The 14,515-nt window shown below is 41.6% G+C and overlaps 1 protein-coding gene across 1 annotated transcript in view; it reads right to left on the bottom strand.

The window, feature by feature from the left end:
* COL5A3 (collagen type V alpha 3 chain) overlaps window positions 1-13,604 on the bottom strand; it is a 379,057-nt gene extending 365,453 nt beyond the window's left edge. Inside the window, exon 1 of the mRNA XM_073555703.1 lies at window positions 13,317-13,604. Within this exon, the coding sequence (XP_073411804.1) occupies window positions 13,317-13,401 (85 nt within the window). The 5' untranslated portion in view covers window positions 13,402-13,604. The remainder of the gene's footprint in view (window positions 1-13,316) is intronic.
* Between the last annotated feature and the right edge of the window lie 911 nt (window positions 13,605-14,515).

The raw sequence follows: 14,515 nt of genomic DNA, 5'->3' as shown, positions 1-14,515 counted from the left end.
AGCAGACACCTCCAATTAGAAATGTAGTATAGCTTTTCTGATTCTCTATGCATCTTTCCTCATCTGCTGGCCTCGCAGGACCTTATGTATCCATGTTTACGACCACTAGCAACTAGCTAATTGTCACAATATCAGTGGCCGTAACCATGGATGCCTAAGGTCCTGCAATGCTGCAATGCCTGTACATGAGGAAAGAAACATAGCGAATCAGAAGAACTATACTAATTTTCTAATTGAAGGTGTTTGCTAATATTATTATTATTATTACACCTACTAAATATTGGGATAGGATCTTGGAGATGGGAATACCCCTTTAAGCATGGGGGTGGATCAATCATGCTTTGGGGTTGTGTTGCAGCTAATGGCACGGGGAACATTTCACGGGTAGAGGGAAGAATGGATTCAATGAAATTTCAACAAATTATGGATACAAACATATCACCTCACCATCTGCAAAACGCTCAAGGGGAAAAGAGGATGGCTTGTACAAATGGATAATGTTCCCAAACACACATCAAAATCCACAATAGACAACCTCAAAAGGCTCAAGCTGAAGGTTTTACAATGGCCCTCACAGTCCCCTGACCTGAGCATCATTGAAAATCTATGACTAGACCTCAAAATAGCAGAGGAGGCAAGATGACCCAGGAATCTCACAGAACTGGAAGAATTGTCCAAGGACGAATGGATGAAAATCCCTCAAACAAGAATTGAAAGACTCTTGTCTGGCTAAAAAAAGTGTTTACAAGCTGTGATACTTGCAAAAGGGGGTGTTACTAGGTACTACCCAAGCAGGGTGCCCAAACTTTAGTATAGGCCCATGTTCAATTTTGTAACTTTTAAAATGTAAAATGTGTTATATACGGTAATTAATAATATATAAACCTAATATATAAATATATATATGGTACATGAATTGGTGTGCTGGTATAATACAGGATCCAGCAGAGGATTATGAGAAGACCCTAGAAAATGAATGTGACATTGATCCCCGGCAGGCGCACGTCAGGTGTGCACCTTTTCTCTGCCCCACCAGAGAACACTGGGACCGAATTACAATGACTCTCTGGTGCCTCCACAGAACTAAAATGAAGTCAGTACCCACAGAAGGACGGAACAGTGCAGAGGAGCAACGGCAGACAGAGGGTGCAGGTGCGGGATTTCTGGCCGTTCACCTGACATAACAGGCACACAGTGAAGAGAGGGGAGGAGAAGTGTAGTGTAATGAAGTTAGGAGGTGGTGTAATCTTATGAGCAGTGAAGGCACCATAGCCTGGAAGAAATCATTAAGATAAAGCGATAAAAGGTGATTTTTAGAGAACAAGGTGACACTTATGAGTCATACAGGGAGGACTACTTTCAGCTGTCTACAACCTGTATAACCATATTAATAGCTCAAATATGCAGACAGATTCACTTTAAAGGGAGGGATGTGGGATATCAGCAGACAACCATTTGGGCTTATGACATTGTACATGCTGCTATGGTTGGTTCAGGACTTCAAAGTAACAAGCCTGACCACTGAGTAAAGTGACAAACTTGACCACTAAGTAAAGTGACAAGCCTGACCACTGAGTAAAGTAGCAATCTTGACCACTGAGTAAGGTGACAATCTTGACCACTGAGTAAAGTAACAAGCCTGACCACTGAGTAAAGTGGCAATCTTGACCACTGAGTAAAGTGACAAGCCTGACCACTGAGTAAAGTATCAAGTTCTACTCGTGCTAGTCAGCCATCTTGTGACTGGATGTATGTAGTTTCGTAGTTGCGGTCACGTGTCATCTAGATGTATTCGACTTCTCTCAACAGAAGTGAATTGAGAGAAGCCGAATGAGACTAGCTGGCGTGTAACCACAAGTATGCAAATTGCCAACATGGGGTAAAATGACTGCCCACTCGTATCAGCAGTACCAGGGACTGGACAGATTTGATAAAGGAGGCCCTATGACTGGCTAAAATGCAGCAATGATTACCAATATTTAAGCAATCAACATACAGTATAAAAATTTAATTTTCCACGAGAAGACTCGCCAACTCCCCTGTGGGCCAGTCCGAGCCTGCCTGCCATGCTCACACAGGTCAATTACAGGAAATGAGCATTCTTATAATGCTTTTTCTGCTGATTCTAGTCCCTTATAAAGGGCCTTAATATAATGGTGAGTTGTGCGAGAGAACACATTCAGTTCTGATACTTCTGTTTATGTTCTCAATATCATACCTCCCAACTGTCCCGGATCTAGCCAGACAGTTTTAGAATAGGAGGGTTGTCCTGATACCCATGAAGGTTAGTACATGTCACGATTTTAACTGTATCGGCATAATGCACTCCACCATTCTCCTTTGCCTTCCGATTCTCGGTGTATGAGATGCAATGACGTTACCACATAGTGCCGAGAACAGACATAAAACAAAGTGGAAATCTGCTCTGCTCATCATGGGAACGGGGACAGGTGAATATTTTTTTACATTTGCTAATGGGGCTAATAGCACCTGTGTTTGTGGGGAGGAAAAGGGGGGCTGTGAGGCATCACAGTGTGTGGGGAGACACTGTGGGGGGGCACCATACTGTATGTGTGTGGGGGAAGAAACGGGGAACTGGAAGCATCAAAAATTTGTGGGGGCATCATACTGCACCCTTAAAATGTGAAAGGGGCACTCTGCAGGAGTCAATGTCTGTGGGACCAATTTTTTGGTATCATACTGTGTTGAAGCAGAAATGTGAGGGATGTGATACTATGCGGTGTCCATAAAAGGGATATTAGACTGTGTGAGAACACTAGGGGGCTTTACTAGGGGCACTTTTTTTGTGTGGGCGCACAAAAAAGACTGATAGGGTTACAAGTCAGGTTTAGCTGTAAAATAAAATTGTTATTGCTCTTGTCTTTTCAGAGTTGGGAAATATGTTAATATAGTCATAGGTTCTCCCCTCCCAATGTAATATTTTACTGCTCTGAGGGTCTGGACAACATAACCCAACCACAATGCCATCTTATATGCCATTCAGGAGTCTAAACAAGCTCAGAGACAACCCCTTACATTCTGTAATGGAGGCCAAGTATGTTGTTACAAAACCTGTCCCAGAAGAAGACCACTCTGTTACAATTTTTTAACAGATTTTTGGTTATTATCTTTCATATTTAGCCCTGTTCCTCTGAATTATGGATGTATGGTGGGCACAATGCACTTTTTACCAGTTTTCATAGCTTCGTTCTTCAATGTTTGCTGTTCACATTCACATGATAATGATGGAGTTAAATTGTGAAAATTATCTGCAGGCCAAAAATGATCAAGAACATGGCCCCACATGCATTGAGTAGGGGACCCTATTCCCTTTACAATACTAAGACTGCATTTTCTTCGTATCTCCATGGGGACAGGGACCAGAGGCCTCTAGATATCATGGCTTTGACATTCAAGCAGTGTTCTGTGCTTAGCAACGTGGAATTCGACTACATTAAAAAGTGCTCCGTCATGAAACATATCTAAGAAGTTTTTCTTAAATTCTGTGAACTGGTGATGACTCAGAAATTGTGCAATATCAGAAGTCATGAGTAAGCTCACAATATTGGAATCATGATGAAATTACTCTTATAGGGGATGTGAGAAATCTTAGGGATAGAGATGTAGACAAATAATGACATAGACCCAGCAGGATGAACTCAGGAACAGCTATACTTGCCAACTCTACACAAACATCTAGAAGGCTTCAAAAAATGGGCAGACCTCGCGGATTCCCAGAAAAGATAGCAAATCACGCGAGCTTCACAAACTTCTAAGAAAAGGACCACAGCAAACCAAAACACAAGATGTCTTAGGGGTGAGATGGTTCAGCAACAGAATTTCACATAGATGGTCATCATATTGGTGGTTCTTTAGAAACAGCCACAACAGCAATGTCTCCTCCAGATCTGCCCTATAATGGCCCTCACGTCCACCTTACAGCTCCATCACAGGCATCTCAACTGGTTGTTCAAACTGGGCACCTTCAGCTCCAATCATAGGTCCCGCACGACTTCTGCTACTGTGCTCTGGACCTCTGGGCTAACTCAATAACAGTATATCACCAAGCTTGGTATAGAGCTCCAAACCGGACAATATTTTAGTATGTGAGCAGCTGCCATAAGGAATCCCTTATATCATGTCCGGAGTGACACTGCTGCTCTGTAATAGTGCTCTCCCCTCATGGGTACTGGGGTCAAACTTGGGTACTGGGGTCAAACTCCCCTGTTGGGGGCCTTAGAATCCATCTGTGGCTTAACATAGAATACATTTCCAAACATGGCGCCAAGTTTAAAGGAGCAACGCTTCAACGTAAACTCTGCACACAATCATCCTGTGGCACATTATTAGTAATAAATTATACGTAAAATGAAATAGACATATGACACGGGTTATCGAGTGCTAACCTAATCTTTTGTAGAGTAATAAACGAGCATATGTAACATCATCAGGCCAGCCATTGATGTACCATAAAAGTGTGACAACCACTTTTTACGGCTTAGATAAAATCACTTGAAGTACAGGTCCAAAACCCGAGGCTGCACTACTGAGAGAATCTGATGACATTACGGGACTTTCTGATTTATGTCAAATGCAGTCACGGAGACCAAATGACAAAATAAATGCCTTTTACCACGTATTCACCCTCTCTCTATGCTCTATTTATGTTATGTTCACGCTGAATTTTTGTGGAGTACAACAACCATGAATTTTTCAACTAGAAACTGTTTCAACGAAATCTAGAAGCATCCATTTTCTTTTTTCCGCTAGGTGTTTTTCAAAGCCTTTTTAAATATACCGTAGTTTAATTTATAGAAAAAAACACGATGGAAAAACCACCAGCCTCTTCAAGAAAAATACCGCCAGCTTTTTATTGAAGCAGCTTGGCCTAGGAAAACCTCAGCGGGTTTGCCGGTATCTTGAACATGTTGTGTGCACCTCCCCTTAGGGCACACTGAATTTTTTTCAGTAGTTTTTAGGACAAAAATTCAGAACGGAAACTCATGAATACTCATCAAGAACTCAAAACTCCTCAAAAAATTGGAGTTACAGTTCAGTTTTTGCTGCAAAAACTCAGCAAAAAATGTGATATTCAGCAGAAACTCCAAACTTTGGAGAAGTTTAGAAGTTTTGAGGTGGATTTGGAGAGTCTCTGCTCTGAGTTTCAGCTCTAAAAAGTCCTCAGACAATTCAGAGTTTTACCTAAGGGTTTGTGCATACTACGTCTTGAAGACACCAACGCATCCAATAAGGTTTCGCTGGGTGGAGCTGCTTAAAGAAAAAAACATTGATCTTTCTAATGAAACAGCTTCGCTGGCGGTTTTGCCATAGTTTTTGCAGTGTTTTTCTCTGTAATTTAGACTTTAACTAGCGAGCGGCTTCTTTGTAGGAAGACAATTAGAAATGTAGTGTAGTTCTGATTAGCTAGGTCATTTATCCCATGTCCATTGCCTTGCAGTAGCTTAGGTATCAATGGTTACGGCAACTCATATAGGGACAGTTAGTTATTAGTGGTCGTAACAATGGATAACTAAGCAATACCCTTGTACATGGGTCCAGCAGCATAGCTTGTCAGAAGAACTATACTACATTTCTATTTGGAGGTATTTGCTAAGATTATTATTGTACTTACTACATATTTTGGAGATGAGCATACCCCTTTAATGATTTCAAACTGGAAACTGGCACAAAGTTTAATGGTTTCGGAATAATACAGTGACCCTCCCTTATTACACTACATGTGGTGGCGCCACCCTCTGTCTAATTTTGTCATACAGCGCATAGGACCTGTATTGATAGCATTCCCATAAACTACGGTCATTATTTGTCAAGTTTAATTTCTGGGCTACTAGCCTGTCAACACCAACTGAAAAAACTTTGACCCCATTACCCTTTTTTTTTTGAACCAACTGAAGAGACCTTTTTTTATCAGAGAGAAGTGGTTAAGTTCTATTGAGAGAAGTGGATAATAATCTAGCCTGCATGTGACCGCAGCTAAGTAAATCACATATGTGCAGTCGTGTGGCTGTCCTTTCGTACTGCAAATACAGGGAAGTTGTGACAGTGTGTCCATTGCAACTCTAAAAGATTTTGTGATCATACGGATTATCACCAACAGACCTTGAAGCTCATGGGTCCTGACCCACAACTTAAACCAAGGTCTCCCTCAACTCCATACTGTAATTGAATTTTGCATTTCTCATGACATGCGATGATATGTCAATACTTCCTACTGTTCATACTGCTCTCTTCCTCTGTGGCAGAGCAGCCCACATGTACCCAATTATAAGGACCAAAGTGCCACTTCAATCCCAGAGTGAGTGAGTGGGGGCAATGGGCCTAGAAACTAAATGTAACCTAAAACTACATTAGATTATCACACGTTCTAAAAATTGATTAAGAGAATAAAATAGAACAAATGAGTCAAAAACATTAGACTTTGTAATTTTTTTTTCAGAAAAATGGTACAAAATCATATGTCTGTGAGTGGCAAGAGTTGTTAATGCTCATGATGCTGTAAAAGGTTACAAAACCATCACTAAAGTGCTGGGACATTACCAATACACAGTCGGACAGATTGTGTACAAATGCAGGAAATTCAAGACCTTTATTACCCTCACTTCAAAAGCCAGGCATATTAAAGCCTGCAAGGTCACAAAGGAACCCAAGGTAACCACTAAGTGACTAAAGACCTCTCTCACATCAGAAAGTGTTAATTTTCAGGAGTCCACCATCAGGAGGACTCAGAACAACAATGATGGGAATTACAGGATTGTAAGGAGAAAGCTAAAGTTCTCCCAAAAGAAAATTGCTGCCCGTCTGCAGTTTGCTAAAGATCATTAGGACATGTCAGAAGACAATTGGAACAATGTTTTTTTGGACGGATGAGGCCAAAATAAAGCTTTTTAGTTTATATGGGAAATATTATAGTTAAAAGAACACTGCAGTACAGCTTAAAAATCTTATACATCTGTGGAACATGGTGGCAGTATCACAGTTTGGGCCTGTTTTGCTGCATGTGGGCCAGGACATCTGGCATCACTGATGGAACAATAAATTATGAAATATACCAGCAAATTGTAAAGGAAGATGTCAGGTCATCTGTCTATGAGCTGAATCTGAAGAGGACATGGGTCAAGCAGAAAGTCAAATGACCTAAAGCAGACAAGTGATTCTACAACAGAAGAGTTAAAGAAGAATAAAGTGAAAGCTCTGGAATGTCCAAGTCACAGTCCTGCCCTTAAAGGGAATCTGTCACCAGTTTTTTGGCCTATCAACTAAAAATATCATCTAATAGAGTGTGAGCTATACATTCCCCAACTACTTGTGAACCCCCTGACTCCCCATGAATCCCCCATAAAAAACCTTTTATATTGCCCCCGCGCTGTATGTAAATATCCTCGGTCCAGTACGATGGGAGTTGGTTCTGGTCCCTCTCTCTCCACCCCAAATCGGCGTGCTGTACGCATTCCGTTCTGTGAATAGCTTTGTTCCGCACAGGCCCACGCGTGCGCATTCAAATTGCCTCCCGTGCACGTGCAGTATGCTTTGCCCAACTGCGGGCAAAGCTGAAAAGCATTAGTGCGCATGTGCCGGTGAACTATGTCCCAGAAGTGTTTTGCTGTGTTCCGGGACATAGTTCACCGGCGCATGCACACTAATGCTTTCGGCTTTGCCCGCAGTTGGGCAAAGCATACTGCGCATGCATGGGACCTGTACGGAACAACGCTATTCACAGAACGGAATGCGTACAGCACGCCGATTTGGGGTGGAGAGAGGGACCAGAACCAACGCCCATCGTACTGGACCGAGGATATTTACATACAGCGCGGGGGCAATATAAAAGGTTTTTATGGGGGATTCATGGGGAGTCAGGGGGTTTCACAAGTAGTTGGGGAATGTATAGCTCACACTCTATTAGATGATATTTTTAGTTGATAGGCCAAAAAACTGGTGACAGATTCCCTTTAATCCTATAGAAATGTTGTGGGAGGTCCTGTAGCAAGCAGTACTTCTGAGAAAACCACCAACATAACAGAGGAGAAGCTGTTTTTCAGAGAAGAAGGAGCTAAAATTCCCCCAAACTGATGTGCAGGACTAATCAACAATTACCAGAAACATTTATATGCAGCTATTGCTGCACAAGGGGGTCACACCAAATACTTAAAGCAAAGGATAACATACTCAGACTCAAGTCTACGGGAAACCAGCCTTCACTTTCATGTATCGACCATAACTTCTACAGAGATGCCTTCTACAATGTCTCCACCAGTCTTATTGTGAAATGGTTTTTCCAAGTGATGCCCTAAATGGGTAAAGTTTTGAGGGCCACGGGCCCCTGCTTACATGGTAGGGTCTATGGGGTCTAGTAGTTGCGTGGTTTTACAACCTGCTGATAGCTGTTGATGTTTAGCCAGTCAACTGGACCACTTGAATGACATCACCAGGTTGGATGCAGTGATGTCATTACAAGTGGCCTTAGGAACCAAGTGCTCCTGATATCTGCACTTAAGCGAAAGACATCCAGAAAAAAATGTATCATCTGGGAACAGTCTTACAAACCAAAGAGTGCAGCAACGTGTCACAATAATTGAGCGCAAGGACCAGTGTCAGGGCCCCACTCCATCAGCTACACCTAAGACAAATATATGCTGTATGAGATGTAGTATATGTAATAATACAGCTCCATCTAGAGTGACACCATCCTGGTATAATAGTGCTGCTCTCCTCTTTTGCTTCTTGTGCACCTCTAGGTATAATGGCCCAGGTGTAGATGCAATCAATTCCAATTCAAAGCAGCTTTATTGACGGGACCAAATACACATCAGCATTTCAGAAAACACCTTTAACCTGGCTGTAGTTTGTTTTTTTTAAAAAAACTCCTTTACTCACCCTTCTCATCACTGAGTCTCCGCCTCTCCTCCAGGTGTCTGTCATTGTCTGCTGCGCTGACATCACATCAACATCGCTGCAGCCAGTAACTAAGCTTAGTGACTCTGCCCGGGTTGACGGAACAAGCAGCTTAGAGCCGCTGAGCTCACTGATTGACTGCCATGCTTTCAACATGACATCAGCGCTTCAAGTGCAAGGAGCAATGACAGAGCTCTCCATTACATCTCCTCTGCACTAGAGCTCCTTTACATATCTCGCTTGTACTAGAGCTCCTCAACATTATATCTCCCCCCATACTAGAGCTCCTCTACATTATATCTCCCCTATACTAGAGCTCCTCTACATTATGTCTCCCCTGTACTAGAGCTCCTCTACATTATATCTCCCCTATACTAGAGCTCCTCTACATTATATCTCCCCTGTACTAGAGCTCCTCTACATTATATCTCCCCTGTACTAGAGCTCCTCTATATTATATCTCCCCTATAATAGAGCTCCTCTACATTATATCTCCCCTGTACTAGAGCTGGTCTACATTATATCTCCCCTGTACTAGAGATCCTCTACATTATATCTCCCCTATACTAGAGCTCCTCTACATTATATCTCCCCTGTACTAGAGCTCCTCTACATTATATCTCCCCTGTACTAGAGCTCCTCTACATTATATCTCCCCTGTACTAGAGCTCCTCTACATTATATCTCCCCTGTACTAGAGCTGGTCAACATTATATCTCCCCTGTACTAGAGCTGGTCTACATTATATCTCCCCTGTACTAGAGATCCTCTACATTATATCTCCCCTGTACTAGAGCTCCTCTACATTATATCTCCCCTGTACTAGAGCTCCTCTACATTATATCTCCCCTGTACTAGAGCTGGTCTACATTATATCTCCCCTGTACTAGAGCTCCTCTACATTATATCTCCCCTGTACTAGAGCTGGTCTACATTATATCTCCCCTATACTAGAGCTCCTCTACATTATGTCTCCTCTGCACTAGAGCTCCTCTACATTATATCTCCCCTATACTAGAGCTCCTCTACATTATATCTCCCCTGTACTAGAGCTCCTCTACATTATATCTCCCCTGTACTAGAGCTCCTCTATATTATATCTCCCCTATAATAGAGCTCCTCTACATTATATCTCCCCTGTACTAGAGCTGGTCTACATTATATCTCCCCTGTACTAGAGATCCTCTACATTATATCTCCCCTATACTAGAGCTCCTCTACATTATATCTCCCCTGTACTAGAGCTCCTCTACATTATATCTCCCCTGTACTAGAGCTCCTCTACATTATATCTCCCCTGTACTAGAGCTCCTCTACATTATATCTCCCCTGTACTAGAGCTCCTCTACATTATATCTCCCCTGTACTAGAGCTGGTCTACATTATATCTCCCCTGTACTAGAGATCCTCTACATTATATCTCCCCTGTACTAGAGCTCCTCTACATTATATCTCCCCTGTACTAGAGCTCCTCTACATTATATCTCCCCTGTACTAGAGCTGGTCTACATTATATCTCCCCTGTACTAGAGCTCCTCTACATTATATCTCCCCTGTACTAGAGATCCTCTACATTATATCTCCCTTGTACTAGAGCTCCTCTACATTATATGTCCTCTACAGTAGAGCTTCTCTGCATTATATCTCCTCTGTACTAGAGCTCCTCTACATTAAATCTCCCCTGTACTAGAGATTCTCTACCTTATATCTCCCCTGTACTAGAGCTCCTCTACATTATATGTCCTCTACAGTAGAGCTTCTCTGCATTATATCTCCTCTGTACTAGAGCTCCTCTACATTAAATCTCCCCTGTACTAGAGCTCCTCTACATTATATGTCCTCTACAGTAGAGCTTCTCTGCATTATATCTCCTCTGTACTAGAGCTCCTCTACATTAAATCTCCCCTGTACTAGAGATCCTCTACCTTATATCTCCCCTGTACTAGAGATCCTCTACATTATATGTCCTCTACAGTAGAGCTTCTCTGCATTATATCTCCTCTGTACTAGAGCTCCTCTACATTAAATCTCCCCTGTACTAGAGATCCTCTACCTTATATCTCCCCTGTACTAGAGATCCTCTACATTATATGTCCTCTACAGTAGAGCTTCTCTGCATTATATCTCCTCTGTACTAGAGCTCCTCTACATTATCTCTCCCCTGTCTTCATTATATCTCCCCTGTACTAGAGATCCTCTACATTATATGTCCTCTACAGTAGAGCTCCTCTACATTATATCTCCTCCGTACTAGAGCTCCTCTACATTATATCTCCCCTATACTACATTATACCTCTATACTGCTCTGCTGTGCCAGGACTAGTATTGCAGACACTGACAAGTAATCTTGATTTTGACTTCTAATTTGTCCTTTAACAAGGAGAGCTTCACCAGTTCACCATAGCTATAAACTCATGTTGACATAATATAGCTGTTGTGAAGCTACAATTCCCAGCATGTCAGTCTAGGAGTTGATACAGGAAAGATGTATATCTTTGTACCATGTTAGCCAGTAGATAGAGAAAAATATTCAGAATTGAGAGTCCTCAGTGGTTGGTACCTTTTAATGGCTAACTGAAAAGATGGTAACACATTGCAAGCTTTCAAGACTACTCAGGTCTCTTCATCAGGCATAGACTAATACAACATCTGAAGAATCACATATTTATGCACAACACAGCACAGAAATAACTCATTAGATGAGACAAGTGACGTGAAGCAGAATTATTATTATGGGAGAGTGATAGACATAAATATTGGAACAGTTCATAGATAAGGAGTCTGGATGTTTTCTTGTCCTCTGATTGGGATCTGGTTCTATGTTGTGATGCCCCCACAAGGTCTTAGGAGCAAATGTAAAAAGACATAAATCCATGCGACATATTCATTCCAGCATTGAGAGTGTCACCATGAGCTTGTACTCACAGACTCATCTGTCTCTCTGAGATGTGAAGTTACCTTTCAATACCAGTAATTTCATGTCCATGGTGCTGTGATCAGGCATACAAAAATGTTTGGCCACGGGTAGATCCATTCTTTTTTCTCTTATTGTGTAGCTCTTTTTACATCAATTAAGGAATTTGCTCCTAAGACCTTGTGGGGGCATCACAACACAGAACCAGATCCCAATCAGAGGACAATAAAATATTCACACTCCTTATATATGAACTGTTCCAATATTTATGTTTCTCCCTCTCCCATAATGATAGTTCTGCTTCACGTCACTTGTCTTGTCTATTGCATTTTTTCTGTGCTGTGTTGTGCATAAAAATGTGATTCTTCAAATTTTGTATTAGTCAATGCCTGATGAAGAGACCTGAGTAGTCTTGAAAGCTTGCAATGTATTACCATCTTTTCAGTTAGCCATTAAAAGGTATCAACCACTGAGGACTCGCAATTCTGAGTCTAGGAGTTGTACATTCACAACAACTATGGAGCCTCAGACTGCAGACAAGTATGAGTCCTGAAATGACCATTTCAACAAATTTTCAGACTTTTGGCTTGTTTGTTTCCAATATAGCAGAGCTGACTACGTCAACTGGCACAGCACTTTGTGCTATCAAAATATTTGTTTTTACATGGGACTACAGGTAATCCTACAGCATTATCTTGAGTTGGAAACTTGTCATTATGTGCAATGATGCATCCCATATAGTTTCATGCCAAATACAATCTTGTTTTTAATTTCATATATAGTTTTTTATAAGATACGTTTAACTCTGATTCATCTGTATTAATTATATCTAATTATATCTAATTACATTCCATGTATCATTTGACACTGTTACATTTGCTTCTGCATAGGACTGCAGGTGTGATGATGCTCTAATAGTGAAAACACACATTTAGCTCTGCTACATCTCTCCTTCTTTCAGATTTATCGTTATACATGCTGTACTCAGTTTTTCTCATATCCAACATCATATGTATGTAAAAGTGGATATACTTGTGTTATCAGTGTTTTTGCATGGGACTGCAAATATGCTTTCTGCAATAACTGAATCATGAATAATGCACACTAATAATTAAATAGCAAATCCGGCTCTGCTACATCATATGCAAAATGAGTAAACAAATCGCTATAGTACATTTTTTATTTCATCTGTAGATTTACATAGGACTGCTGGTATCTTTAAAGCATTATTTTAACTCAGATGCAGCACCAATGAAATGACAAATACAGGTCTGCTAATCTATTATTAAGACTTAGTGGTGCTAATTTGGGACTACCGATGGTGATATCACAATGTTAGCTGTGGTTTTACATAGGACTGCCGGTAACCCACATACTCGATTTAGCTCTGACCACTCCAGCTCTGTTATATCAGCTTGTTTTACCCATTGGAAAGTAAGGTAACTTTGCAGTTGCACTGTGCACAGAGATGGGGCATGCAATAGGACTGTACCTGTTCTCACAGTGCAGAATCTCTGCAGGACCAGGAGCAGCACGGTGACTTTCCAGCAATCCCATGATAGTATCCACCTTCCCATAGTGCAGGATAGCAGCGAGCGTCTATGCAGCAGTTGTATGTACACACACAGGGGACATAGGGCAGTAATCCGCAGTCACACTACTAGGTATCCATGTGTGCAGAGACAAGGAAGACAGATGAGTGCTCGCCTTTGGCTAAGTTCTCTGTCTGTGGTATCAGTTTTCTTGCACTCTGTTCTGTCTGGCTGTGTGTCCTCTTCTGTCTGTCCCTCCCTCCTTCTCGCTCTCCCTCTCCCTCTCATAACCCCCCTTTATGCTTTTCTCTATTCATCTAGTACAAACTTTTCAACAATAACCCCCCCACACACACCACCACCTCTTTCACTTTTTGTCAGGGCTTCATGTTGCCCTCTGCCTTGTATCTCAGACACTTCCTCACCTATCTGGTGTCACCTCATCTCAAGTCTCCAGGGTCCTTATCCTTATCTGCCCTGGATTCCTCTTACAGCGCCCGTATTTATTACACTTTCCGACGATTTTAACCATAACATACGTTCCTCGGGTGGGACTATAACAACGAAGGATCATCTTAGCTACTCTCATCATCTAGAATGTAGTCAGCTGTATTTGAACTTTTTGCCTGATATACAGTATGATCATAAATGATAGTTCTCAGAAAGATCAAGAGCATATGTCGCTTCAGGTAACACATCAGACATTACTCTACAGGCACAATTGGACACGTTAGGACAAATTGAATGGCCATAACGGTCAATATCACGTAAAAATGTGCATGTGACCAAACAGTCCACCGGATGTACGTTCATTGAATGGTCATTCAACCATAAATCAAGTTCTACCACTTCACCAACCAAGTCTTAAAGGCTGGTCCTCTACTGTTCTGTCGAATCATCTTGCATTGCAGCACTTCCACTTTGTTGGTTTCTGTCAGAAGTTGAAGAAATTGGACATATATGGGCAAATGAACAACCATAACGGAAATATGAAAGCAAAAATGTGTATGGCTGTGCCATTCAAACGATGGGCCACCAGATGAACGTCAATGGAATTTTTGTTCAACCACGAACTAAACCACTTCACAAACCAAGTCTTAAAGGGTGGTCCTCTGCTACTCTGTGGAATCATCCTGGGTTGCAGAACTGCCACTCCATT

The sequence above is a fragment of the Dendrobates tinctorius genome, unplaced genomic scaffold (assembly GCF_039654945.1).
Source record: "Dendrobates tinctorius isolate UK_male_01 unplaced genomic scaffold, ASM3965494v1 ptg000228l, whole genome shotgun sequence".
Lineage (NCBI taxonomy): Eukaryota > Metazoa > Chordata > Amphibia > Anura > Dendrobatidae > Dendrobates > Dendrobates tinctorius.
Note: the sequence above shows the minus strand (reverse complement) of the source record. Positions and strands in the feature narration are given on the sequence as shown.